Consider the following 27,239-nt stretch of genomic DNA (forward strand, 5'->3'; position numbering starts at 1 on the left):
GTATCGGATTCTTTTTTAACTTGTTTCTCTTTTATTTATTTTCTTTTCTGCCTTGAACATGTGATATTATTTAAATCAATTATTCTAGCCATAAAATTATTAAAAAAATATATATACAATAATTGTCAACTATAAAATGTTTGTATGTTGACTTAAGTGTTCATTGAGATTACAATATTAGGTTTAAGGTCTATGATTTCTAACAGAAATTATAACTGTTCTAATTTTAGCATTAGACGTATCACTGTCAACATAAGTATAAATGTAAGCACTTTCAAACACAAATAATGATAAGCTAGCATTAAGAAAAATATTTAAATTTGTTAATTTTGCATTGATTTACATAGAATTTTATTATTTTAACTTATAAAATCCAAATTTAAAAAATTATATTCAGAGAATCAATTATAAACACATAATTAACTCCGAAAACTAAAGAGTTGTTAAACAGACAATGATTTATTCAACTTTTTGGACATTCCGTAAAGAGTTAAGACAGAATCTAAGAGAAAAAAATTATTGGCAAAAAAAAAGGGATTAATAATTATATATAAAGCTTGAATTAAAAACACATGTAATTCAAGTATTTAAGTATTAAAGAATTTTTTTAAAAATAAAGTATATAGATTTCTTGCATTTTACAAAGTACAATTAAATATATCCTTTATTTGATATTGAAATCTCATATTAATTACAAAAAAAAGTTTATATATATTAAAAATAATTTTCCTTATGTTTCTATAGATTATAAGGGTTACTACATCAAACAAGTTGAAATCAAGTTCTCTAAACAGGGACGAGAACATTTTTTAAAGCGCTAAATGATTTGTGAGTTATTATTTGCATATTACTTGTTTAGGAAAAAAATATTTATTTATATAGATGCTATCACCAAATTTGTAAATACAAAATTGATTTTTATACATTTCTTCATTTGAGTACTTAACTAAATGAAGCAAATTTCACAAAGTTCTCCATTCTCGTCAATGTTAAATTTTACCTTTTTTGGTGAGACAAAAAAAGTAAACAAAACAGAAGATTATATCAAACAGGAAAAACATAATATCTGGAAAGAAAATACTTCACTTTTATACGAAAATGTGATGACTCACATTTTGGAATGGCCTTCATTATCAGTTCAATGGATGGATAAGACAAATTCTATTTTAAGGGGTACGGATGACTTTAACGAAGAAAACAATGAAACATATAACTATTCATTACTAATTGGAACTCACACATCTGGGGTTGAACAAGATTACATTATTATTATGGACACAGTTTTGCCAAAGTTTCCCATCCCAGAGACTTGCAGGACTTTTGAATCACACACAGACTATGCAGGATTTAAAACATCACAAAGAAGTAATTCATGCAAATTCAGACAAAATATATTAATTCCTCATGATGGAGAACCTAATAAAGTGATCCACTCTCCATCAAATGTAGATATAATTGCTTCAAAAACAACAACAGGGAACGTGAATTTGTACGATTTAAAGTCAATGTTAGAAGGTAAAGTGAATAAATTTCCAGTTGTTACTGATAGAAAACCAACACTAGTGTTGAGTGGACATGATTTAGAGGGTTGGGCTCTAAATTGGAATGAAATAAACGAGTCTTACTTAGCAAGCGGTTCAGATGATATGATGATATGTGTGTGGGATTTTAATTCAGGAGAATATAATGGTAACTCATCGATTGAACCCTTAGTAAAGTTCAAAGGACACAAAAAAAGTGTTCAAGATTTAGCTTGGCACCCATCTAATGAGAATTTGTTAATCTCGGTTGGTGATGATGGATTAATAATGATGTGGGACATACGTGAATCTAGAACTCCGTGTTACTTTACAAATAATAGTACAGATAATTTGAATAATAATAATCAAAATAATTCAAGTTCTAAGAAAAAAATTATAGGTTATTCATGTTTTAAGCATTCAAATTCAACAAACAGTTTAAATTCAGTTGAGTTTAATCCTTTTCAAACAAATTTGATAGCTGTTGGTGGTAGTAATCCTGCCGTCTTATTATATGACATTAGAAACATGAATAGCTGCCTTCATTCATTTAACGGGCACACTGGACAAATAAATCGGATTAAGTTTCTTCTGGAAGATGTATCTCTATTAGCATCGGCATCATCAGATTGCACAGTTTCGGTAAGTTTACTACATTTCAAATTTCTAAAGCTATTAATTAAATTATGATTTTCAGATTTGGGACATGACAAAAATAGGAATGGAGCAAAGACCTGATGAAGCAGAAGATGGAGTTCCAGAGCTAATATTTACTCACAGCGGTCATACATCTCCTGTTAATGACATTTCTTGTTTCATGGGAGATTTCCCAACCACAACATTTGCGAGTATAAGTGAGAACAATTCACTTCATATTTGGAATCCTGGAGAGACAATCTTCATATCAGATGATGAAGATGAAGGTTTAGAAAGGGTTAAAAATATAAATGTAGAATAATATTAATGTATTAAGATTTTTTTTTTATTTTGGGATTTATTACAAAGAACAAAATCGCTTATTTTCTTTTTTCGCGGCGAAACTATATTTAGGTAATTTAAGTAAATATAGACACTCTGAAAGAGATGGAATTTAAAGAAGCAATGCTTTATGGTGGTGCAATTTCAGTGTATATACCTAAAAGTTTTGATGATTTAAGTAAAATAAGAGACGTTCCGGACTATCAGGAAGTCTTTGTTGATGAAAACTCTGAATGCAGTATGATAATTGAATTACTAGATGAGGCGACTGAGTGTAAAACCCACCTTGCAGAGCACTACTTTAATGATATTTCAAGGTGCAACTGTTCTAAATTAACGAAAGTAATGACTTCAGACTCATTAGTTGAGTTATCAAATGGCTTTTCTTTTTCAAAATGTTTCGGTACACAATTACTGGAGAAGAAATATAATGATATTCAGGAAAAAGAGGAACTTTTTTTATATGTTTTAGCAGTGAGAATATCATCAAAAAAGACGGACATAGTTATTTCGTTCAATAATCCAAGTAAAATAAACCACAAAAATAACAATAAGAGGAAATACTGCCAAACACAAATTGAAGAAATATTAAATAAGGCATTAAAAACATTAAAAATTATCGACTACAACCTGTTTGTCTAAATTAAAGTATATTAAATATATTAAAAAAAAAGCAAGATCTGTTTCAACCAGAGAAGTTTAAGTAAATAGTTCAAATTGTCTCTTTTTACTAGCTTCTGACATCTACCTTACAAAGGGGGCAAATGGCAGACATTTTCAACCATTCCTTAATACATTGCATGTGAAAAATATGATTACAATCTAGTTTTACAACAGACTCGCCATGATTCAGCTCTGAGAGACAAACTGTGCACATAGGAGAATCTTCAGAAGATAAATCATTGTTGTCAATCCCAAATTTATAAGATTTCATGCTTATTCTATTTACAATATCATCATTAACACCTCTGTTGTTGTTCGAATCTGCAGATCCAAAAATCCTATCAACATCTGAAGGAGGTAGATGGGCAAGTGCTTGAAGAATCGAAAAAGGTCTACTCCTTGGCGGCAATCGAATTATATTCTCTAATAAATGAATTGGTAGAAGATCTACAATCGAGGGGGTCAAGCTACCTTGACAATAAATAGTGGTTTCGTCACCAATTCTCGCCTTGACACCAACAGGGTCAGTTGCGATTATTTTGAACTGAACACCATTGTAAGTAAAACTTTCACCTTCAGAGAATGGGTGGAATGTATACCTAGACAGAAATGGCTTCAAGTAATCTTGAAAAATATCAAACGAGTATGTCTGTGGCAATGTGTCTGAAAATGGCATTATGTGAATTCTCTTAAATTCTCCAAAACAGTCCCAGTCAATGTAAACAGAAGTCTTTTTATTGATTGACCCAATTTGGTGTGGATCGCATGCCCATACAAGAAATATTATTCCATCAATTTCTATTTTCCTGCCTACATATACGGGCTCTCTTTTTCTCTGAAAATATGGCTCAACATAAAATTTGTATAAGTGGTCCCTACTACACAGACCTTCAACTTCTGATATAGGAACCTGTACTTGGCTTTCGCTTTCTCTCTCTTCTTGCAACATCCTATTTAGACGAATAGTAGAAACCTTTTGAGCCATTGAGGAAAGTGCAGCATTAAATGGAGGAAGTGCTAACAGATGAACCTTGTTTACTGGCACTAGTGGCTTCCCATTTGCGAATACCTGAGTTGATTCTGATAATAACCCACCAATTTCTGGATCGCAAAATAGAACAACAAAGTAGTTTTTTTCATTGATAAAGATTCTGTCAAAGGGTTTTATAACCTTTTTTTCCTGCTCAAATCGTCTCAAAACCTTAAGAAGTGACTCAATACATAACTGTTGTTTCCATGGAAGCAGCTGTACTCTTTGGAGGATATTATTTGATTCATCATTTGTGTCCATTGTAAAATAACTTGTAATTAAGAAAAAGTGATATAAAGTAATTTGCGCTAGATAATATCCCGCCACAATAAATATTATACAGTTAAAACCCTCGATAATTCAACACCACCAAGATGTCATTCCAAGGCCATCCTCCTGCACATTCCCAATAATAACCATGGGAGACAAATTACTATTATTGCTTTGTTCGTTAAAAATGATATTAGTGACCCTAAACCTTATCTTTGAATCTATTAAATAGAATAGTTTGTGGTTTTCGTAGTCCCATGACCACAACATTGTATCCATATTCATTGATTTGGGTTCTCTCAAATCAATACAGGGGATTTTTATGTCACTGAAGAATCCCAAACTTACTGTTAGACCAGTTGAATCAGAACTGACGACAATCCCCTCTATAACCTCTCCTACATAAGGTCTGAATGATATCATTTGAAATGATACTTTAAAAAAAAGAGCACCACTATCATAATCTATATCCGCATGGTCAACCTCATCGAAGCCTATGAATGACGTGATTAATCCCGCATTCTTAACTATCCTGTTTATATATTTTTCATTAATTCTATTTCTCATAATCATTAGAGGATCGCTTTTTTTAGATTTGTCTCCATGAAACTTATTAGTTGGATAGTCTGAAAAATATTCAAGCTCATCTGGAAATATAGGTATTTTGTCTTCTATTGTTATTGTTCCGAACATTTATTGGTAGTACTTTGTATTGGAGTTGTACGAGCGATAAAATTAATCTATACAAATATAATATATTGCATGAAGTAGCAGATATAAATAATAAAATGTTAGCTTGAGCATCAAAAACAGGCTTCAGATACAAATGAACTTCATTAATGTCAGTAATAACTTTAAAATAGCCGTTGAAATCATAAATTATAGAGCGCCAAAAATGAAATATAATATAAATTCACTTGAAATTTTTCATTCCGATGAATGAAGAGCAGGAAAATTAGAAAAATTATCACTACTCTATATAAATACAAACTTAACATGTGATTTGCTGACAACATTTATCATATATTATTTAAGAATAACCTGAAAATATGTCTGTTGAACAATACTCTTCATTTAAAAGTTAATTTGTAATTTATGACATTTCTACATTTTGTTCATTTCTTCACTCAAAATTGATCCTTGCTGTAAGTCATGCAGTTTTTGTGTCATTTAATATACTATATACTTAGCCTGAGTTATACTTAAGTAAGTATTTTCTTTTTTTTTTTTTTTTTTTTTTTTTTTTATAAAATAACAACCCAAATAATGTTCTATTCCATAATTCTGTTCGAAATATTAAACAGCAAACGTGCTTAAAGCTTAAATATTTAATGTCTTGACCATTAAATTTATTATTACAAAATATTTATATTTCTATATTCATAGAATGTCAATTTTGTTAAATTGGCACGTGAATATTTATAAAAATAATAACAGACACAGAATGCTTCTTCGAACAAACATTTGAAGTTGAGGGAAAACAAAAAACTCATATTTTTGACCTATAAGTTACATCTATCTATTATATGATTACTTTTCAGAATTCTCATTCTATGTCAATCTACTAAATCTTTCATTTGTATTTTCCCTAGAAAAAGAACCTACCGGATCTACTGAGATTCCAGCAGCTTGAAGTTGATTTTTACATCCAAACTGAACCATAATGCAAACTATCCCAAGAAATGACATGTATACACCTGCAAATAACTCCAGGAAATTAATTCTGAAAATGGACATGGCCAAGACACCTGATAATAAATACAATGCGCCTTTACCTGCAGGAACAGTTAAGAATTTTGCCCATTCTAAACAAAAGTCTCTGAATGGTCTCAACTTCTCGATATCTTTAGATTCTACTATCATTACAACTATCCCGAGTCCAAATAAAACTGCTTCAAACAAATAATTTCCTGGAGACAAGAATAACTGACTTATACTAAATATACCAAGTAATGATGCAAGGGAAAGGAATATACCACCAACGAAACACAATGCCCTTAGCGGTTTAGGGCCTTCACTAATTATATGCGAACTTTGTAAATAATCCCTACCGCTTCCAAATAGCTGGTTCCCACAATTTTGAATGGTGGTTGCTGCCTGTCTTCCATAATCATTCACCATACTATACGCCTAAAATTGGAGTTAGGTAACGAAAGTTACAGTAAATAAACATTTCAAGAACTTACAGTTTGGTTAGTCGAACTCAAGTGATTATCCATTTATTAATTATTATACTAATTCTATGATAACAAAGATACCAAAAATTATTAAAAAAACTATTTCAAGGGTCACCAAACTTTTTAATAAAATAATATATTCCTAAATATTAGTCAACAATATTATAATAAATTCTCGTCAGAGAAATAATATTGATCACACAAAACTTATATTAAACTATATCCCAATTACATGTTAATGTTTTATTTTAAAAACACAACAATTACTACCCTCATGTAAGATCTTATTCATTTTTAACCATTAGCCACGTCTGGTCTCAGGCGGGAGTACGTGAGCTTTTTTTAAAGTTGAATTTACCCTTTATAAGAGAAAGGATTCATTTCCCGAGTTAAAAGTAGTTGTTTTGGAACTTATTGTTTTGTCAATGTTATTTTTCTCAGTACCATGAACCTCGTTATTATTCTTGTATATTTGAATAAATGTACATTTTATTTTATTTGAAATCCTAATATATTACAAAGATGGTGCCCACCAACATGTGACACTTACTCTTTTCTTGGTAATTCACTTTTGATTTGCAGATTAGTTAATCTCAATGTTTTCTTTGAATATTTTTTTGTACTTGAAGGATAAGTTTTTTTTTTTTTACATAGATATGCGCCTTTCTCTTCTGAAAAAATAGAATACCTTTGGCGACATGAGTCTCTTTTTAACGGACCGAGGTATTTTTCCTTGGTATCTTGATGGAATGAATGAGTATATGGAGGGAAATACATACTTTGATTGGTTCAACTCAACAAGTAATACTAAAAATTGCTACAAAAATTTCATTAATGGGCTGTTCTATAATGATTCCGAAGAAGGGTGTGATTCTTTGTTAAAATATACTAAAGAAACGTTATCAGATTCTAGTAAATTTTATAATATTGAAAATCCTATTAAATTGCTTTCTAGGAGTGAGCACTTAAATTATGTGAGAAAGATGAGGAAAATTATATACCCAAAGGAAAGTATTGAGGGGGAATCTACAAGGGTGTTAATGATTTATTGGAGTCTCCATTCAGAAGAGCTTTTAGATAAATACTATTGTGATAACAATTCTATTTTTATGAATTTAAATGATAATACAGAGTTTGAAACAGACATCAAACGTTTTTACGAAGATTCTGATGAAGTTTTAGATACTATATTATCTTTTCAGGATATAAATGGTGGATTTGGAGGAAATTTCAGTCATATTCCAAACATGGTTTCAACTTATTTAGCTGTTTCATCTCTAATAATGGTTGGTGACCTAGATGCCTTACTTAAGATAGATCGTCTCAAAATGTATGAATATCTTTTAAAATTGAGAGACGTTGAAACTGGCGGATTTAGAATTCAGCTTGATGGCGAGACTGACGTTAGAGCATTTTACTGCGTTTCTGCAGTAGCAAATATGCTATATATTGTAACTGATGAATTATTTGAAGATATTGAGAATTATTTACTAAAGTGTGTAGGATTCGATGGTGGTTATTCAGGGGATTTCTATGGAGAGTCTCATGGTGGATATACATATTGTGCAGTTGCGGGCCTATGCATATTAGGGAGAACAGAAAGCATAGATATTGATTCGCTTCTCTATTGGGCAGTACAGATGCAATCTGGGATTGAGGGTGGTTTTCAAGGAAGGACTAATAAATTGGTTGATTCGTGTTATAGTTTCTGGTTTACAGGAATTTTTTTTTGTATCATGGAAATTTTAAGAACAAGGAAGAATAATGATAAATTGGACCTTAATGTATCATTTTGCGATCCACTTTCACTTCAATCTTTTATATTAATTTGTTCGCAGCTTTTAGAGGGTGGATTTATTGACAAACCCGGAAAGAAAAGAGATCTTTACCATACATGCTACGCCCTAAGTGGATTATCGCTAGCTCAGAGAATGAGTAAAACCCCAGAGTGTTTATATAATGAGGGAGTCTCTCCTTCTATATATAATGAATACAATATGTGTGAATTTATCGAAAATTGCAATAAGTACTCCCCATTTTATTCTATCAAAATATCTAAAGAAGATATTATTAACCCAACGGACCCTTTCTTAAATATCAGGCCAGATAAGATATACAGGTCTAGAAAATTATTTAGCAATACTCCAGTGATTCTTACTTCAGATGGAAAAGTAGGTACTGAAGGTATTGGTTATAAAGACTATATTGAAAATATTAGTTATTTTGAATAAAATTACCTGATTTTCTTTTATATTGTAAATTTTATTTTTTCATTTGTCGCTTTATTTTGCACTATTTGCGGCGGACTTTCTTTTTATTGAATTAAAGTAATATGGCTTGTAGTAAATATGAATATATAAAAGATTATGAATCACCGGTTAGAATTCTAAAGAATTGTTGGTTTATTGTTAGGATTGATGGTCATTCTTTTCATGAGTAAGTTAGCAAGAATTTTCTTTTTTTTTTTTATTAAATCTTCAAAGGTTTACGCGAGAACATGGCTATGATAAACCAAACGACAAAGACGGCTTAGATTTGATGAATCGCTGTGCTGAAAATATTATGAAAAGTATAAGCGATATAGTAATTTCATATGGGCAATCTGATGAATATAGGTAGGTTTTGAAATGAGTTGTAATTTTTATTTAAATTTCTTAGTTTTGTTTTCAGGAGACGTACTGATCTCTGGGGAAGAAGAGCAGATAAAATATTGACCCATGTTGTCTCATTATTTACCTCAACATTTGTAATGTTCTGGAGTAATTACTTTCCTGGAAAAAAGCTTAAATATCCTCCAACTTTCGATGGAAGAGTGGTTGTATATCCAACCGACGAAGATATTCGAGCTTATCTTTCTTGGAGGCAAGTTGACTGCCATATAAACAATTTATACAATACTTGTTTCTGGTCTTTGGTTTCTAAAAAGAATATGTCAGAAAAAGAAGCCACTGAGAAACTTAAATTCACGGTTTCTTCTGACAAAAATGAGATGCTATTTAGTGAATTCGGAATAAACTATAACTCAATTCCTGCTCAATTTAGGAAAGGAACACTATTATACAGACCAAAACCAAAGGATAAAAAATCAAGGAAAGAGTATATGTTAATGAAGTCTGATGAGAAGAGGAAACCTTTTAAAGTGAATGAATTGAACGAAGGAAATGTAAGCGACTCATTATTTCTTAATCCAGTATGGAAAGAAAATGGAAATGTAACTATTATTAAGAGTATATTTAAATGTCACGATGACATAATCCAAGACATGTTTTGGAATGATAATCAATATTTATTAAAATAGATTTTTTCTGAACATTTTTCATTTTAATATTAGTCCTTGAAATTCGCGCTGCAATTTCATATTAATTTCTATAAAATTCAGGTCTCAAGCAGCATTTGACTTAAATAATTAGAAAAAAAGAAATCATCGTTTTTGAGAATATTGCCCATTTTATGGAATAACATAGTTTATAAAGTATTGAATTTAGTACTAAGAGGAGTCTAAATATATAGGCAAATATGTCTTCTAACTTAAGAGGTGGTAAAGAAACCGACTTTGAAATAAGTCATTTTATCAACAAGGTTTCAAATATTATTGAAAATACAAAAGAATATGGTGATATTGGCTTTATTAAATCTTTTGATGGATCTTCTAGAGTCAGTAACTCTAATTTTTCTGAAAATCCTGAGATGATAGGAAAAGTCTGGAGTAATAAAAAGCTTGATATGAAAAGTACAATCAATTCTTTGGTATCAAATTTAGCCAATTCATTTGATTCCAGAGATGTAGAAAATCAAATTAAAGTTTTCAAAGGAATAAATAAAAATAAGAATAAGTTGGTTTATTTTGCCTCACCTAATAGACAATTAGAAATGGAAAGAAAGGTACAATATGACTCTGTTCATAAAGAAATGAAACGCTGGGGAAAATTAATTGATAACATTAATCGTCAAGAGGTACTGATTTATGGGAAGACTAAAAAAACTGACATTCTTTCAACTTCACAACTATCTAATAACTACGAACCTATAGACGAGTTTGAGAGAGAATTTGAGCGTGTTTTATTAGAAGTTGGTAATAGAGACGTCTCTAATAACCAAAAAAATATAAACAATCATGGTACCGTACTTCCCTGCAATAAAATTAGAGATCAAATTGAAAGTAATTTTGTTAAAAAGCTGAAATTTATTTTATTTAATCAACAAAGAGAAAATAAGAGAATTAAAAAGATAAAATCAAAGTCTTGGAGAAAGAACAGAAGGAAGCAAACTCAAATTGAAGAAGAAAAATTAATTAGTCTAGGTGAGACAGAATATCCTGAGTTAGTTAAAGATATTAAAGAGAAGTATGAAGAAAGAAGGGCCAAGATAAGACTTATGAGACGACAATCTGCCAGACGAAAATGGGCTAAGATTGCAACCAGGTTTGGTGGAAAAGAAATGCAAAGGAACATATCTAATCAAATACAGGTACATTATGATGAAAAAAAAAGAATAGAACGGATAATAAGTAATTTTTCTTCTGATTATGAGGGGAGTGACAACAGTGATGATCCTGAAAAAAAAACGTCAGAATATATAAATGATTCTCTTGAAAGAGTAGGTGAATTGAAGTCAATCTCTAAAGAATTATCTGACTTAAAGTTTATTCAACGTGGAATTGATTCTATAAACGAAGAACTTGAATTGAAATTAAACCAACTTGGAGAAACTGGTAACGAATCAAGAGAGAACGCCCAATATAGAAATGACGAAAAATTAAATACTTTAGATGTGATCACTCCTCAAGTAAAGTTGAAAAAACCTACGCCAGATGAAATTAATAATGCTGGTAATGAAATTTTTAATAAAAGTAGTGTTGAAAATTACTTCAATCTTTGTATTTCCTTACCTGAGGGTGAAACTAGTAAATTTAATACGGAAGGAGTGTCCGTCGATGTAGAAAGAAAAAAAGACACTAAAATGGATCAAAAAATATTGAGCAACTTTGATATTCATGATGAGCTTGAGAAGATGGCTCAAAATGATCTAGATAATGATAATTGTAGCACCAACAACGTTAAAACCATCAAAGATGTATTTATTCAGAACAGTGAGGATAACATATGTCAGACAAATAATAGTAACGAAATAAATTCAGAAAAAGAATGCATTAAGAAAAAAACAACTGTTCCAGGATGGGGAAGCTGGTGCCTATCCTTGAATGAAATTAAGGAAGAAAGAAGTGAAGTAAATCTATCTAAAAAATTTAAATTTCAGACAAAACAGAATAGACGAATAGATAATAAAATAGCTAGTTATTGTGTTAATAAAATCCCGTATCCATTTAATTCAAATGATTTATATGAAAGTACCCTCAAACACCCAATTGGCCCTGAATGGAACACAACATCCATTCATAATAAACTAATACAGCCTAAAATACAAGCTAGAATAGGAGCTGTAATAAAACCACTCGTATATTCTAAAAGACTTAAAAACATAAACATTTCAGATTCTTTCTTAGAGAAGTGGAATGATGCTAAAAAATGCAATCGAACGAAGGCAAGGTTTTAATTCCGCTATTCTATAAGTATTATATTAGCATCAATATACAATAATATTTTTTAATTTCACTTTTGTTCAAGTGAAAAGTATCCTTTTTGTTCATTTCTTATTTTTGGCTCTTTTTCTACTTTCGAACTGTTGACATTTGACTGAAAGTCCTTCATCTCCTGAAGATCATTTAGAACCGCTCTTAGAAGTTTTTCTCTATCATCTTTCAATTGTTGGACTCTCTGGTCCTGTGTCTTTTTTAACTCCTCAAGTGTTCTCCTGATATTCCCGTATGTATTGTTTTCTATGTCAAAGTCAGTTTGAGTTTCATTGCGGTTTGGAGATGAAGGGTATTCTGTTCTTGTGTCATCAAAGGTAGTTTGCAATATTTGTGGTTGTTTGGTTTCCTCCTGAATCAGAGAGAGTTTGGGTGATGAATTATCAAAGAATGTGTTAATATTATTATCCACTGACAAGCAGAAACTAGACTTATTTCTGAAATCAAAAGAATCAGAATTTTGATTAGGTAAATCATTAACGAGTTTGTTATTCAAATGAGTGTTATTATCTTTAAATAATTGATTGTTATTTGGATTTATATATGAATTAATACCACAATTAGTTGGATATTGAATTGTTTGAATATTGTTTTTGTTATAACCATGAAGTACTGAAGTAGAATAATTATTTGGATATATATTTAAGAGATTTGGAGAAACATCATATACTTGATTATTGGTGTTTGCCACATTGTCGCTCTGAAATTTTGATCTTAACGGGTTCGCGTCACTTCTATCTGATACTATTGATATAGGGTCAATATTTTTAATTGAAGGCATTTGTTCATGAAAAGTACCATTTCCATATAACCTCTGAAAATTATAGCTCGGATTAGAATTGAATTCCTTACTTAAAAGAGGTTTAATATTAGTAGTTGAATATTTAAAACTATTTTCAGATTGTGGCCTAACAAATCTACTCGATTCAACTTGAAAAACTTCATTATTTTTTTTTGGCAAATTTCTTGATATAAAAGAGCTGGAATCGTATATGCTTGGAATTTTTAAGTTATTTGTTACGTTGTAATTGTGGAAATTAGTTTCTGTATCATTTCTTGAAGTTGACCTCGAGAATCGAACAGTTAAGGGAGATTGGTTAACAGAAGGGTTGTAATTATTGCTGGTTGCAATCGAGATTTCTCGATTCTGAAATTTGTTATCGTGCTGCCTGTTTTCAGTCCCAACAATAACTGGATTGCTATCAACTTGATAAGTATCACTGTTTATTGATTCAAATAACTTGTTGGAAACATTAACTAATGATTGTTTTGCTTCAAATAACTCTTTTTGTGTGTCATCCCATCTCTTTTGAAACGAGTCGTTTAATTCCAAAATGTGCAGTTTAAGTTTATTTATTTCTTCTTCTTGCTTTAAACATTTAGGACACATAAATTGTGAAATCTCTTTTGATTCAATAGAACTTTCAAGGGAATTTATTTTCTTCTCCAAGGATCTAACAATAACACGTGCCTTTTGTAGTTCTGTCATTAAATCAACATTTCTCCTCAACGTTTCCTTTAGTCTCTGTGCAGTTTCTATCTGTTTTATTCTTAATAACTGTAATTCTGAAATTTCATCTGTTTCAGTAATTTTCTTTGTAGATTGCCTACTTAAATGACTAACATAATTTCCTAATTCATTTTCTTTTTTCATTATCCCTTTTGAGAAAAATAAGTCATTCTCAGCTTCCTTGATCTTGGACGTCAAATCCGAGATCTTTGAACTTCTAATGACATTACCTCTTAGATTTTCTGACATTTTAATATAATCCAAACAAATAATAATCAGTATATACTAAGTGAATATATCATTGACCTTGATATAAAAAGAATTTCTTACTTTTACGACAAATATTTATTAAATAGCTGTGTTAGTTCCATATGTGGGGGAAACAGTGATAAATTTGCAAATTTCGAATTAATAACCAAAATACCCGCCTCATTAGTGAAAAAGAAAAATAGGTGAAAGTAAAAACTAAACATGTTAGTGAGTCACAGTAACATCTAAAATTAAATGCGTTTTTTTGAAGTATATGTTAACTTTGTTTGTATCAAGATAAATATTTTGAATTCATCATTATACCATTATATATACACAAAACTATAATATTAAAAATTAGTATCAATGACATCTATTTTTGGTTCTGTGAAATACAGAACATTTTCAATTAACTTGAAATACTTTTTTTGTTATCATTAAATTATCAACTCAAAATGTTAATATTCACTTTTTGTTTTTTACTGTGGAGTATATAACATATGCACTAATTATTGAAAGAGTAGTTGCTACCAACAAAAGCGTTATCGTAAATGTTGTAGCCATTGTATAATCGTCTTCATTTCTGTGGGCTGAATCTGCCTGTTTTTGTTTTGGATTGTTAACTAATGGGTTATTTCTCAGTAGAATATTTGATGCAATATGAACCTCCCCTTCAAGTTTGTCCTCTCTGCATTTTTTTAGAAATAAAACAATTCTTTCACGATTAATGTATCTAATAGTATCTTTGTTTTTCGGAAATTCGATCAAAATTCCTGTTAGCCCTGTTAAATGCTCAAACTCCAAAAGCCGAATAAATATGGGAGGCTGGGGAGGAGTGATACCTCTATTTATACACAGTTCTATAGTTTCCTTAAATGATTTTTTGTCCCTAATGTCATCAAACAGTGGTGTCCAGACAGCTAATTTAAGTTTTACCAGAATTCCAATCGTCCATGAGTTCATTAAAATGGAATATGACTCTGTAATATCACTTTTTGAAAGATCAACCAGTCCATCAACAAAAACCAAATAAAAGGCAAATAATCCTGTAAAAAATATCAAGAAGCAAACGTAAATATGACTCATTGCCAATGAGTCATATTTAGTTATTTTTAATTAATTTATATTTTGATTTCTTTTTTTTTGAATAGCTTTAGGATGTTCGAATACGCGTGCAATGTTATGTCTTCAGATGAGAAAATATAGATTCAAATAGAGTTTTAGTAACCAAAACCAAACATAAGAAGATCTCGTGAATATTGAAGTTATCTCAAATTGAATATATTTATGTCATTATATTCAATTAAAATAATATCAATATATTTGTTCTACATTAATCTTCCTATTAAAAAAATAATTTATATATGGCTTTTTGTCCAATGTAAATCAAACTTGATGATAACAACAAAATTAAAATAGCTGTTAATATGGTAGTAATTTTGTATTTTTAACATAATAATCAATTATATTTTTATCTATGAGTGTACAAATAATGGAAATAGAAATAATTAACAGTACCAAATCAAACATTATTCAAGAAAATGGATAAAAAACAAATTAATGTATATACTAATAAACATGTAGAATTGTTTGCTGCAGTAGACAATGAATCTATTTGAGAAGTAAAAAGGATTGTACTAATTAAAATACCACCACTTGCACCGGTAACTCCACCAATTAAACCAACATTAAATAATTCGAGTTTTGAAAGAAAATAGTTAGCGACATTTTTATTTAACTTACGGGAAATATAAGAAATTATACCTATTTCATTAAATTCAGTCCATTTTTTTCAATAATTCGATTGTAAATATTTTTAAGTCTATTTTTTGAATTTACAATTGACATTATAAGATTCAATTTTTGTTTTGGTAATACAATTATTGGAAATAATAACAATAATGAGATGCTTAGAATTCGAAGGATAAAGTCTAAGATTATTCCTCTTTTAATAAATATACCACATTCTATAAAACAAAATCCATAACGAAATAAGGGAAAGAAGTATAAAATATTCCCAAAACCTTAGATTGCTATAGTTTTGAGTTTACAAAAATGTTTATTCTTCCATATTTTTAGATTAATTATTGTCGACATTTTTTTTATTTTTGAAAGTAACTATTGGTATTGTTTATAAATACAATATTGCCTTGAATTTTCCCTCATCCTCGATATTATAGTTTATCTCAAGTCCGTCTGAGAAATTCTTTAAGGAGTTTGATTCTGCATTTCTTAAACATAAAACTTTTTTATTGATAACTTCAGAGCATATATTAACAAACAAACCAAAATTAACATGGAAAATGAATCTGGTATTGTTCTGCCTATATTCATTCCTAGCAAACCTCCAGCAGTAAGCAATAGTGCAATAAATAAAACGAATTGAATGTCAATAAGTGTAGTACTTTCAATTGGTTTTGTTGAAACAGTATATTTTTTTCATGATTGATTTTCAAGTTTATCTTTAGGAATTCAATGGCATTTAAGTATTCTGGAAATTCTTTTTTTTTTTTTTTTTTTTTTTTGGAAGGAATTAGTTACAAGTGCACATAAAATGCCTCCCAAAATTACAGTTGAAGAAAAAGAGTCTGCTTGTAAAAATGAAATTTGTACTAGAGTGAGAAGAACAGGCATGGAAATGATTCCTGCTCCACCACCAACTGAAACTGCTATTGAACCAATAAGCCTGAAATCATAAGTGAAAAAATATCTCTTATCTCTAGGCCATAAGCAGTTTTAATAAAATGTTCCTGGCTTTTTTTTTTTTTTAGATCTGGAATAGATGATATTGAGTCGAATAACAATATAATGCAGGTAACAAATAATATTGAATTGAAAACTTTATTTATGAAGTCATATGTAACCATATTATCTTTTAAATCAATAAAAACAAGGCATTAAATAGACTAGAAGATATAGTTTGAGGGCTTGTTATCAGTGGCAATAAATTTCAACATGTTCTTTCTCAGTCCAAAATAAATGTCAAACAACAGGAAATAAAGAACTATAAGACGCGAAGTTTAATTATATATGGAAATGAAAATAAATGTATTCAAATTTTCAACAAATTTAGCTAATATTAGATGGGAATACAAGAAAAAGTAGTGATAGCTAAGTAAGAAAACAAATAACATAGTTTGAGTGTATTATGTGCATCTGATGATTTTCATGAGGTTACATGAACCAGGGCAAGATTCCTTAACTCCGTGCACAGCGACTGCAAAGTCCCCGCTTTCTATCAATCCTTCTTCTTTTGCAAGTGCAAGTGCGTTTGAAACAACAACCTCATTGTGACTAATTGAATTCAGTACATATGTTTTGACACCTCTTGATATTTTTAGGCCCCTTGCAACCTCAGGTCTTGCAGTACAAGCAATAATTGTTTGGCTAGGTCTGTATTTTGAAATCAGTCTCGCGGTGTTACCTGTTTCAGTAATCGCAATAATAATTTTTGCATTAACGTCATGTGCGGACTCAACAGCAGAACAAGCAATTGCTTCTGGCACTGCAACAGGTTTAGGTATAGAAGAATGTATTGCATGATAGAGGACTGTGTAATCGATACATGTCTCAGCCTGTGCACAAACTCTTGACATTATGTTAACTGCCTCAAGTGGGAATGCACCGTTGGCAGTTTCACCAGAAAGCATTACACAATCAGATCCATCCAGAACTGCATTTGCGACATCTGTCATCTCAGCTCTGGTTGGTCTATTGCTTTTAATCATACTTTCTAACATCTGTGTTGCAGTAACTACAGGCTTTCCAGCAACATTGCACTTAGAAATCATGCACTTCTGTGCGACAAATATTTTTTCCGGAGGGATCTCCATACCCAAATCACCTCTAGCAACCATTATTCCATCTGATTCACTGCAAATACTATCAAAATTTATCACACCCTCTAGGTTCTCAATCTTTGAAATTATCTTTATTGAACTTGGAACACCATTGGAATATTGAGTGTTTTCGGAAATAATTTGTCTGCATTTTTGAATATCTGCGCCACATTGTACAAATGATAATGCAATAAAGTCAAGATTATGTTTAAGAGCAAAATCAACGATATCATGTTTATCTTTTTCGCCAATTATTGGCAAATGAACCTTACATCCGGGCAAATTCATATTTTTTCTCTCTCCTATAGTCACTGTATTCAAAACCTTACACAATACATAATCCTCACCGATCTCCAAAACATTTGTAGTTAGAGAGCCATCAGCGATCAATATTGTACTCCCAACCTGAACACTTGAAGGTAGGAGTGAGTAGCTACAAGCAATGCACTCTGAATTTCCCAAAAAAGTGTAATCTGTTACAATTTTCAATGTTTGCCCAGCTTTCAATTCTATAGGCTTTCCTCCCTCTAATAAACCAGTTCTTATCTCTGGGCCTTTAGTATCTAACATAATTCCAACAGTTGATTGTGGTCTTGCTTTTGCAGCCTCTCTGATGTTCAAGAGAGTCTTGTAATGGCTCTCGTGATCACCATGAGAAAAATTTAGCCTTGCAACACTCATACCCTTATCAATTAATCCAATAAGCGTATCAACGTTATTGCAACTTGGACCAATAGTACAGATAATTTGGGTCTTTCTTTGTGTAACATCGTTATCTGCTAGTGGCGAACAAATTTTGTCCATTCCTAAGCATGTTGCCTTGCCAAGAGTGCAACTCATAACCGCAGAAGTTGATGCTAATCTTTTTAATTTTTCATTAGAAATCATTTTTGGAAAAAAAAAGTGAATTTTGACGATAAAGAGAAATAAATCCAAAAAATTAATGTGTTTTATGAATCGAAATATTGAGTAGGCCAGGCGGCTCAATCCTAACGTATATTAAATTATCCCATTAATTAATTTGATCTAATAATGTTGGGAGAATTTTTATTTAAGAGGGGAGTAAACACTAACATAAAATCATTCAAATTTAGATACAGATATGAAGTTAGACAATTTAGGAAATATTTGTAATTAAAGTAATCAAATTTCAGTTTTGGGTTTTTTAATTGAATTTCCTTCATTTTCTGGTTCTTTTTCTTTGATGTTATTACTTAAACTATCGTCAATATTTGTTAATAAACCAAATTTGTGATTTATTTTTCTATCAATATGAGCATCTCCTGTTTCTTGAAATTGTGACAAGGAACAACTGACTAAAATAGGGTGGTAGAGATTTGGACTGTAAGTACCAGTGTACCATATAAGTGAATGTTTTTGTTCCTGTTCAAAGTCGTAAAATGTTCTGGTGAAGGACAAAAGCAGATCCTCTGATAGATCTTGTATTTCGATTGAGAATGGTATCTCCTGTAGATCAACTGTAGTAATATCTTTATCAAAATATATGGTTTTTCCATTTTTATTGGTTTCTATATCTATCAATATTATTGTTTTTAAACCTTCACATCTAACCAACAAATATTTCATATATTTACTATACTTAATTTCTAGAGGGACATGCTAATTGGTAGTTAATTTGTTAATGCTCAGAAAGGATACTAACTTACCTCAATTTCGATAGAATCAATTTCAATAGAATCAATATAGTTCCAAATTTTAATTTTCTTATCAACTGAACATGAAATTAAATAACCAATTGATTTTTCAGACAGAATGATTTCACAAAGTGATGTTATAGCATTATCGTGTCCACAAAGTATTGAAATAGTATGTTCTAAGTTTTTTGAGTTTGATACCCATATTTTACCACATTTATCACCCACAAATAAACAATTCAAAGTCTGACTTTTTATTGAACAAGTAATACTAGACAAGTGTCCCATTTTGGGAAATATAGTTTCATCTAAATCACTTTCTGCTTTGTCAACGTTGCAAAATTCGAGTTCCAAATTTTTATTTCTATCAGATATATTAACTGGCATAAAAATATTCATAGGTATTAAATAGGCATCTCCAAATTTATCGAATATTATTATTTCATTTGTTTTAGACAATATTATTGAATTAGAAACTCTTTTTTGGTGTAAATACTTACCAATTAGTTTAAATTTGAAATTCTCTAACCTTGAAAGGTATACGCATTTATTTGTACAACAGATAGCTATTAATTTGTCTTGGGACATATTCATTGATGTTATTTCGAAATCTTCATTATTACAATCAGCTAAATTCCATTCTGACAATATTCTATCTGATATAGAAAAAAAATAAAGCTTTGAGTTTCTGAACCAAGTTAGATGACCATTAAGATAAATCAATGAACCAGAAAATATTTTTTTTTCCATTAAAACCTACAAAAAATAATTAATCTCAGTCTTTAACGATTGTAAGAATAATTTTTTTTTAAAAATAAATTCATGTCGACCGCCTTTAAAATCAAAAAATTGACTAAAATTACGTATTCTAAACGAAAGATTAATGTATTTATATTTATCTTATTACAATTGACAACAAGTTCGGTTTACTCTATCTACCTCTCCTTGATTATTACTAGATATATAGATACTTTTGTTCACTGATTTTCCGCACTTAATCCCATCCACCTATTTTCATATTAAATTATTTCTTTATAAATCAATGTTAATATTTACTTACCTCAGTTGATAGATCGTATATCCCGTCTATAATATTTTTGTGTATTGTTTCTGCAACTTTAATGAATGCATTTTCAACATTATGCGATGTTTTTGCAGAGGTTTCAACGAATAAGAGACCGTTTCTACGTGCAAATTCTTTGCCTTCTTCTGTTGTTACTTCTCTTCTATCTAAATCACATTTATTACCAACAAGTATTATCACCATGTTAGGTGTTGCGTTTCTTTTTACATCAATTAACCATTTTTCAAGATGATTAAATGTATCCCTTCTTGTGATATCGTAAACAAGTAGTGCACCTGCTGCTCCTCTATAATAAGATCTAGTAATACTTCGAAATGATTCTTGACCAGCACTATATAAAATGGAATACAATTTTAACATGTGAATTACATATATTTGAGGAATTTGTTACTCAAGCACTTACGTGTCCCATATTTGAAGTTTTAACTTCTTTGAATTTATTTCGATAATTCTTGCTCCGAATTCAACTCCTATTGTCAAATCATGGTCAACTCTAAAACGGCGATCTGTAAATTGAAGCAGCAAACATGATTTACCAACAGCTACAAATTTTAAAGTTTGATAAAAATTTCTGATCATTAAAGTTACTACATACCGGTATCACCAATAATTATATATTTAAATAAATAATCATATGGGGAAATCATTTTCACAATTTTTTTAATAATTTTTTTAATAATTTTTTTTAATTTGTAAAATAGCTAATGAATTGGTGAGGTTTTTATAACCTCGGAAATCAGTGAAACTATAAGGCATCATAAGGGAAATTAGTGATATTTCTATAAATTATTTAAGTTAGAATATAAAATAATTAGTCAACAAAAAGATATATATTATTTAATTACACTTATTAGTTAAGAAATAGGTAAATTTTGAGAAATTATTAAAATGAAACAGAGGAAAAACTTATTATCGCAATTAAAATAAAAGTTTCCATTCAGGTTAACTCGATTTGGGCCTTTTTAAATATAATACATAATACATGTGGAAATGCGGCTGAATATTTGTCCAATAATAAGCTGTATAAAAAAACTTGATTCATTAATGACTTATTTTGTGTCTATTTAAATATAATCAGGTTATCTTTAATCAAATAGTCTTAAATGCACACATTCTGTATAAAAGTCTAAAACAAGATAGGTCTTGACAGATGCCGGAGAGTGAGCTTCCACATAACGAGCTAGTTTGGTGGAGAATGACAAAAAAACAAAAGTATTTACCAGGAAGGGTAGTTGTTTTGGAAATAGAAGCAGAAACAGTTGGGATTGAAGACGAAGATGAAAAACTGCTGAAAAAGCTCTTGAGATCCGGATCAGTAATAGTTAATTCATTTGATGATATGAAATATGCTGTATGTAGTTCTGGTAACGTAAGATTGTACCCAACAATATTAGAAGAAGAACAAAGATCTCTTGAAAGGGACTGTATTAAATCTTCCAAGACGAACAAAAGAGCAATATTAAGGATTAAAAAGATCCTTGAGCTTAGAAAGCTAGACCAAGTTCATTATACAAAAAATGGATTAAAGGTACCGGTTTTGGAAATAAATATGATAAAATTTTTTAAAAACAAAGACAACTATAAGAGTTTAAATGAAAGTATAGAGTTTTTTGAGAAGAATACAGCTGTTGAGATACTTGGATCAATCATTGATAGGAATAGCTTAAAAACAATGATAGGTCAAAGTCCACAGGCATTCTTTTCGTTAGAAAGGTCATTAGATAGTGGGTTTGAGTCTAAAAAATGTATTGATTCGAGTGAAAATTCTGGTTTTGTACTACAAACAATTGATTCAAAAAACTGGAGAAATGAATTGAGTGAAATAACTATTAACAGGAAGACAGTGTATGAACTATTAAGTTGCGTACCATTCGAGTTTCTATCTAGTGAAAAAAAAGGAATCAATTCTATTGAAATAAATGATAAAACTATTTTTAATAGTGAGTGGGAAGAATCCATATATAATTGGTTCAATGAAAAAAGCTTTCACAATCAGAAGGCAATGTTTATTATTGAATATACAAAATTGTCAGTTTTATATTTGAAATTGCTTTCGAAGACAGTTGCTCTTAGAGTCGTAAGCAAAGGAAATAGGGGTTGTATAAAGGAAGATAAGTCAAACTATGTAATAGTACTCTCTCTTGGAGGTGTCTTTTGTGACCCATATGATTTGAAAATCAATTATAGATTTTTTACTTTAAGAAGTTTGGAAATTAAAAATTGTAAAAAAAAACACTGGATTGAATTTCTTTCTTCGAAAAATATGTCAATATCCGATTCTAGAAAGAGTATTAAAAGAAATTTTCAAAAGATTGAAGGTACTAATACACGTGGAATCTCTTTTTGCTTTAAAACAACTTCTGAGTTATATAATGTGGATAAATCGCTCTTCTACAAGGTTGATTTAACGAGGATAAGTAGTCAGTTGGTCTTATCGGAGGAATTAGATTCAGCATACAATAATTATCATGGGGAATTTGATATTAAGGATCTTGAGACGCGTTCAAAGGCATTCCACAAAATCAAGTCGTCTTGTCCAATTATGATTAAACTATTAAGAGAGTTTTTCTGTTCTGAAAGAAGTAATACCGATCTTACACATAGCATAGAACAAATTAAGAAAATTAGAGAGGATTTATCTACTTTAGATTAGCTGAAATGTTGATATTATCTTTGAACTATGTTATATATCTGTGGTTTTTTTTTCAATAAAAAATGGTTAAAACATGTAGTTATTTTATTCAAATTGAAAACATAAAAATTTAAACAAAACTAAAATGTATTGAATAGGTGCATTAAATCTAGTAGACAAATATACATAATTTTAAAATTACATAAGTTATGGAATATCTTAGTAAGATAAAAATAACACTTAATTTGGTTTAATTAATTATATAAGTGAATTTTCAATTCATACAATATAGAATCAGTTAATGCTGAACATATTATGCATTCAAGATTTGACCTATCAGGAAGGAGCTTAACCCCGCAAATACGACAATTATTTATAGCCGCTGAAATAACTTTGGTATTTTGCATGTCTGTATCATTTAATTTAAGGAATATATTTGAAATATTAGAAATTTTTCTATTTTGAGTATACACGAATTTATCTATTTCATATTCAATCTTCGATTTTCGAATTGAAATCTCCGCACCTATAATACAATTCAAATAATCAGAAGTTTTATACTTCCAATACAACATTATTTCCTTCATTGAAATATTCCTTAAGGGACGAATTAAAAATAATGACGAATTTTCGTTCTCCCATCGATGATCGAGATGCTTAAATAAACATTTTGCATGGATCCCAGAGGACAATGTCATATATTGGAAGGATTCAGAAACAATCGAATCTGATGTAGATGCCATAATTAAACACTTAAATTGTGATAAATCCTCATCTAAATAGGTCTTTATATCTCTAATAATGATCAACTGTATAAGCAACTTAATATAATCTGTACCAATTGATAAGTGTCTTTTAATTATTTCAATTATTTTTAGTCGTAGTATCTCGCAATTTTTGTTATTCTCATTTTTGAAACTAGAACAAAATGGAATTATATGTAACCTAGTTGAGTTTAAGTTATCCTTTAGGAAATCTGAAAAATTTTTATTAATAAAAGATCTTACTTGATTATAATAGTCGGTTGGATCTTTTTCTACTAGACAAGAAGTGTCTACATTGATAAAACCTTTAATTTGATAATCTGGTCTTTTCCCACTATTTGGTATAATTGAAAGTAATTTTAAAAGTACCTGTGATGAGAATCCAAATCCAATGGAAACGTAAAAATTTGATTTGGGAGGCTTTATTTCTATATGATTTTTATTTAGTTTTTTCAATCTTTCAATAGCACCTATTCTTATTTCCCTTCTGAGATTTTGTTCTATTAAGTCTGAAAAACATTTATAGCATATTAAGCCTCTCATATCAACACTTGCACGATTAACCTTGCATTTATAACAAAATTTAGCACTCATGATTACAAATTTCAAGGATGAATAAGATAAGGTAATACCGAAAATACCAGCGCGTTGAAGATGAGTCAATTTATGAATGGTAATTATATACATAAATAAAATACAAGTAAGGTTAATAAAATCAAAGTATTTAAATATTTAGAATAAATAGATTCTAAGAATATACTTTAAAGTACTCAAAACTTCTAATTAAAATAATATTTAATAAATAGCGTCTTAAACTTCGAAGTATATTAGGAAATTTTATAAATAAAAAATAGGCGACGCACTTTTAAATATGTTGTATTCTTATTTTAAACATTCTTTTGATTGTTTACTTTATGTGAAAAAATAATGAAAATGATTATTAACATGGCTAAATCATCAAAACTAGTAATCATAAAAACTTCATATTGAAAGTTGTAGTATTTAGAATTTCTCATATTTTATTATTTTCATTTATCTTTGATATTTCCATTTTTCCAGTAATCCAAAAATAATATAAGCTAAATGAATAAAATGCAATCGGGAAAAAGCATATAAGTGAGGATGCCAAGTGATAGACAAATAGAAACTTTGTATTACTAAGGATAAGTTTTTGTAAAATGAATTCTATTGCAAATATTGAAATAAGAGATACAAAAAAGAATGAGTGATGAAACTTGTATTTTTCAGAGTCCAATTTTGAAAAAATAAATTGGGAATAATAATACGCTAATACTATAATGTATTTTATTATGTTTTCGGGGTATTTCTCATGCAGAACCATCATTGAAATGTTTGCCCAATTATTTAAGAAAAAGTAGTAGTTTCTAAATTTTTCGTCCGTAGAAAATAGGTAAGTGTAGATACCCATAGGGATAGTTGCATATATTATCTGCTTTTCATGTATATGATATCCAAATAAGAATGATATTAATAGTGACAATGAGGAAGATATTAATATAGAAACGTGATTGCTTCCCCTGGAAAGATTTTTGACAAGTCTGATTAATATGGGGATATTCATCACAAGACAGGTAATAATACAAAAAAAAGGACTAATTGGAGGTAAACATTTCATCGACTTGATGTAGTGCCCCTCTGGGTCAGCAATGCTAACGGAGCAAATCTGGGAAATGAATCTCGGAAGGATTTTATCTAATGTGGCATATACGGAGTATACATTAGATGCAGGAAAGAAGTGAATAAATCCTCTTGAAACTGGAAATAACCTCTCAAAAAAATTAAATATTTGCTTTGTCGTGAGTAATGGAAATATTGCAATTGCTGAGACTGTAATTACAATAATTAATATTACCATAGAATTGTGAATAAAGTTTCTGATGCTGCCTTTAGAGTCCCTGTAGCATGAATAAATGAGGTAGATGAACCAAATAGGAGCGATTGAAAGAAAGTAATGTTTTGTAAACACCAAACATGTGAACAAGGCTGCAGATATTCTTGGATGTTCATTCGAAAAAAAAATAGTAAATAATAGAATTCCAATTATGAAACAATTGTATTGAAAATGTATACTATCGATGAGTATCAATGAAGCGTTAAAAACTGTAAAAAATAGTGAATTATATTGTGAGTTAGGATCCGTATTTTTTTTAGAGTAGTTTAGTATTTGTATAGAAGGTATTAAAAAAATAAACTCTGAGACAATTACAGAAGTTCTTTGAAAAATTAATGTTTTAATAGTATAGTATGACTCTGCAGATAACTAATAATATATAATGAATTTTTCTGATAGAGTGATTTACACTTACTGTAAGCATTTTCTCGTCAAAGATCGATGCAAACCTAGCTAAAATCCATTCAAAGTAAGCAAAGAATATTGGATAGTCCAATGTCCATATAGATGTATTCTAGAGGAAATCAAAATTAAATTTACAATTTCAAAAAATATTGACTTACTTCAATATACCATTCGCTTAATGGCTTGTTATACGTTATTGCCATCCAGTTCCTATGAACTTCAAAGTCATGACTTTTACTAAACGAAACTATGGTTAAAAAAAAAATATATATATATATATATACATATGTAAACTCACTTTGATGGGAATAACATAAATTTGAACAGAATTGACAAGAGAATTGTGAGATAAATACTTGATTTCATCTTATATTAAAAATAAATTTTTTGCGGTTTTTGGAAAATTTTATTAAAAGTCACAATATAGAACCATAATATAGAAAATTTATTTAAAATTATTCTTAAATAAATAAATGATATATAAAAATATTCTTTTATAGCACTATTATATATTTGAGACAAAATTTTAGTGTTGTGTGTATATCATCTACAGGTCATAACAGTTTTTCAACATTAAAGTTGGTTAGTACTGGATAATGAAACAATCAGCATATTGACGACATAAAAAAAAATAGTGCTTTCACTCGAATATACAGTTGTTTGAATTGAGGAAACTGGTTTTACTTATTTTAAGGCTAAGGCTTACTAATTTTTTGGTTTTATTCTTGTCTTTTATGATACATCATTAAATCTAGTTTTATTTATGGGGAATTCACATTTTACTTATCTCAAAACTGAAGAGAAGCACAACAATTTACTTTTAGAATTTAGCTGGTTAAAGGATTATGGAGAGTTTATAAACAACAACAGGATATCATATAATTACAAAGTTATTGACTCCATTGGTGATTGTAAAATGTATCGTTTTTTCCATGGAGTAAAAAATTATGTTAATGAAATA

The 27,239-nt window shown here is 29.6% G+C and overlaps 16 protein-coding genes across 16 annotated transcripts; 6 read left to right on the forward strand and 10 right to left on the reverse strand.

The window, feature by feature from the left end:
- Positions 1-950: 950 nt before the first annotated feature.
- FG386_001139 (WD40 repeat protein) lies at positions 951-2,478 on the forward strand (the record flags this gene model as incomplete). Its single annotated transcript, XM_067340532.1, has 2 exons — positions 951-2,162; positions 2,218-2,478. 2 exons carry the CDS (start codon positions 951-953, stop codon positions 2,476-2,478), a joined length of 1,473 nt encoding a protein of 490 aa, XP_067196600.1.
- Positions 2,479-2,603: 125 nt separating this feature from the next.
- Positions 2,604-3,140, forward strand: FG386_001140 (uncharacterized protein; the record flags this gene model as incomplete). Its single annotated transcript, XM_067340533.1, has 1 exon — positions 2,604-3,140. One exon carries the CDS (start codon positions 2,604-2,606, stop codon positions 3,138-3,140), a length of 537 nt encoding a protein of 178 aa, XP_067196601.1.
- An 88-nt stretch (positions 3,141-3,228) lies between these two features.
- FG386_001141 (uncharacterized protein) lies at positions 3,229-4,452 on the reverse strand (the record flags this gene model as incomplete). The annotated part of the gene is made up of 1 exon (XM_067340534.1): positions 3,229-4,452. One exon carries the CDS (start codon positions 4,450-4,452, stop codon positions 3,229-3,231), a length of 1,224 nt encoding a protein of 407 aa, XP_067196602.1.
- Positions 4,453-4,551: 99 nt separating this feature from the next.
- On the reverse strand, positions 4,552-5,154 carry FG386_001142 (RPB7 subunit of the RNA polymerase III; the record flags this gene model as incomplete). Its single annotated transcript, XM_067340535.1, has 1 exon — positions 4,552-5,154. The coding sequence occupies one exon, from the start codon at positions 5,152-5,154 to the stop codon at positions 4,552-4,554; it is 603 nt and encodes a 200-aa protein (XP_067196603.1).
- Positions 5,155-6,012: 858 nt separating this feature from the next.
- Positions 6,013-6,582, reverse strand: FG386_001143 (uncharacterized protein; the record flags this gene model as incomplete). The annotated part of the gene is made up of 1 exon (XM_067340536.1): positions 6,013-6,582. The coding sequence occupies one exon, from the start codon at positions 6,580-6,582 to the stop codon at positions 6,013-6,015; it is 570 nt and encodes a 189-aa protein (XP_067196604.1).
- A 754-nt stretch (positions 6,583-7,336) lies between these two features.
- On the forward strand, positions 7,337-8,869 carry FG386_001144 (chain B; the record flags this gene model as incomplete). Its single annotated transcript, XM_067340537.1, has 1 exon — positions 7,337-8,869. One exon carries the CDS (start codon positions 7,337-7,339, stop codon positions 8,867-8,869), a length of 1,533 nt encoding a protein of 510 aa, XP_067196605.1.
- A 101-nt stretch (positions 8,870-8,970) lies between these two features.
- FG386_001146 (uncharacterized protein) lies at positions 8,971-9,936 on the forward strand (the record flags this gene model as incomplete). Its single annotated transcript, XM_067340539.1, has 3 exons — positions 8,971-9,074; positions 9,122-9,253; positions 9,297-9,936. The coding sequence occupies 3 exons, from the start codon at positions 8,971-8,973 to the stop codon at positions 9,934-9,936; spliced, it is 876 nt and encodes a 291-aa protein (XP_067196607.1).
- A 218-nt stretch (positions 9,937-10,154) lies between these two features.
- On the forward strand, positions 10,155-12,191 carry FG386_001147 (uncharacterized protein; the record flags this gene model as incomplete). The annotated part of the gene is made up of 1 exon (XM_067340540.1): positions 10,155-12,191. One exon carries the CDS (start codon positions 10,155-10,157, stop codon positions 12,189-12,191), a length of 2,037 nt encoding a protein of 678 aa, XP_067196608.1.
- A 56-nt stretch (positions 12,192-12,247) lies between these two features.
- FG386_001148 (uncharacterized protein) lies at positions 12,248-13,987 on the reverse strand (the record flags this gene model as incomplete). The annotated part of the gene is made up of 1 exon (XM_067340541.1): positions 12,248-13,987. One exon carries the CDS (start codon positions 13,985-13,987, stop codon positions 12,248-12,250), a length of 1,740 nt encoding a protein of 579 aa, XP_067196609.1.
- A 465-nt stretch (positions 13,988-14,452) lies between these two features.
- Positions 14,453-15,073, reverse strand: FG386_001149 (uncharacterized protein; the record flags this gene model as incomplete). The annotated part of the gene is made up of 1 exon (XM_067340542.1): positions 14,453-15,073. One exon carries the CDS (start codon positions 15,071-15,073, stop codon positions 14,453-14,455), a length of 621 nt encoding a protein of 206 aa, XP_067196610.1.
- Positions 15,074-15,751: 678 nt separating this feature from the next.
- On the reverse strand, positions 15,752-16,084 carry FG386_001150 (uncharacterized protein; the record flags this gene model as incomplete). Its single annotated transcript, XM_067340543.1, has 2 exons — positions 15,752-16,011; positions 16,039-16,084. 2 exons carry the CDS (start codon positions 16,082-16,084, stop codon positions 15,752-15,754), a joined length of 306 nt encoding a protein of 101 aa, XP_067196611.1.
- Positions 16,085-17,133: 1,049 nt separating this feature from the next.
- FG386_001151 (pyruvate kinase) lies at positions 17,134-18,714 on the reverse strand (the record flags this gene model as incomplete). Its single annotated transcript, XM_067340544.1, has 1 exon — positions 17,134-18,714. The coding sequence occupies one exon, from the start codon at positions 18,712-18,714 to the stop codon at positions 17,134-17,136; it is 1,581 nt and encodes a 526-aa protein (XP_067196612.1).
- Positions 18,715-18,969: 255 nt separating this feature from the next.
- On the reverse strand, positions 18,970-21,212 carry FG386_001152 (Rab2 GTPase; the record flags this gene model as incomplete). Its single annotated transcript, XM_067340545.1, has 6 exons — positions 18,970-19,446; positions 19,494-20,237; positions 20,421-20,489; positions 20,542-20,896; positions 20,969-21,107; positions 21,161-21,212. 6 exons carry the CDS (start codon positions 21,210-21,212, stop codon positions 18,970-18,972), a joined length of 1,836 nt encoding a protein of 611 aa, XP_067196613.1.
- A 503-nt stretch (positions 21,213-21,715) lies between these two features.
- On the forward strand, positions 21,716-23,218 carry FG386_001153 (uncharacterized protein; the record flags this gene model as incomplete). Its single annotated transcript, XM_067340546.1, has 1 exon — positions 21,716-23,218. The coding sequence occupies one exon, from the start codon at positions 21,716-21,718 to the stop codon at positions 23,216-23,218; it is 1,503 nt and encodes a 500-aa protein (XP_067196614.1).
- A 233-nt stretch (positions 23,219-23,451) lies between these two features.
- On the reverse strand, positions 23,452-24,555 carry FG386_001154 (uncharacterized protein; the record flags this gene model as incomplete). Its single annotated transcript, XM_067340547.1, has 1 exon — positions 23,452-24,555. The coding sequence occupies one exon, from the start codon at positions 24,553-24,555 to the stop codon at positions 23,452-23,454; it is 1,104 nt and encodes a 367-aa protein (XP_067196615.1).
- Positions 24,556-24,973: 418 nt separating this feature from the next.
- FG386_001155 (uncharacterized protein) lies at positions 24,974-26,523 on the reverse strand (the record flags this gene model as incomplete). Its single annotated transcript, XM_067340548.1, has 3 exons — positions 24,974-26,242; positions 26,289-26,387; positions 26,437-26,523. Coding segments are annotated over 3 exons (1,455 nt in total), but the record flags the coding sequence as incomplete, so codon positions are not given.
- Between the last annotated feature and the right edge of the window lie 716 nt (positions 26,524-27,239).

The sequence above is a fragment of the Cryptosporidium ryanae genome (assembly GCF_009792415.1).
Source record: "Cryptosporidium ryanae isolate 45019 chromosome Unknown contig_21, whole genome shotgun sequence".
Taxonomy (NCBI): Eukaryota; Apicomplexa; class Conoidasida; order Eucoccidiorida; family Cryptosporidiidae; genus Cryptosporidium; species Cryptosporidium ryanae.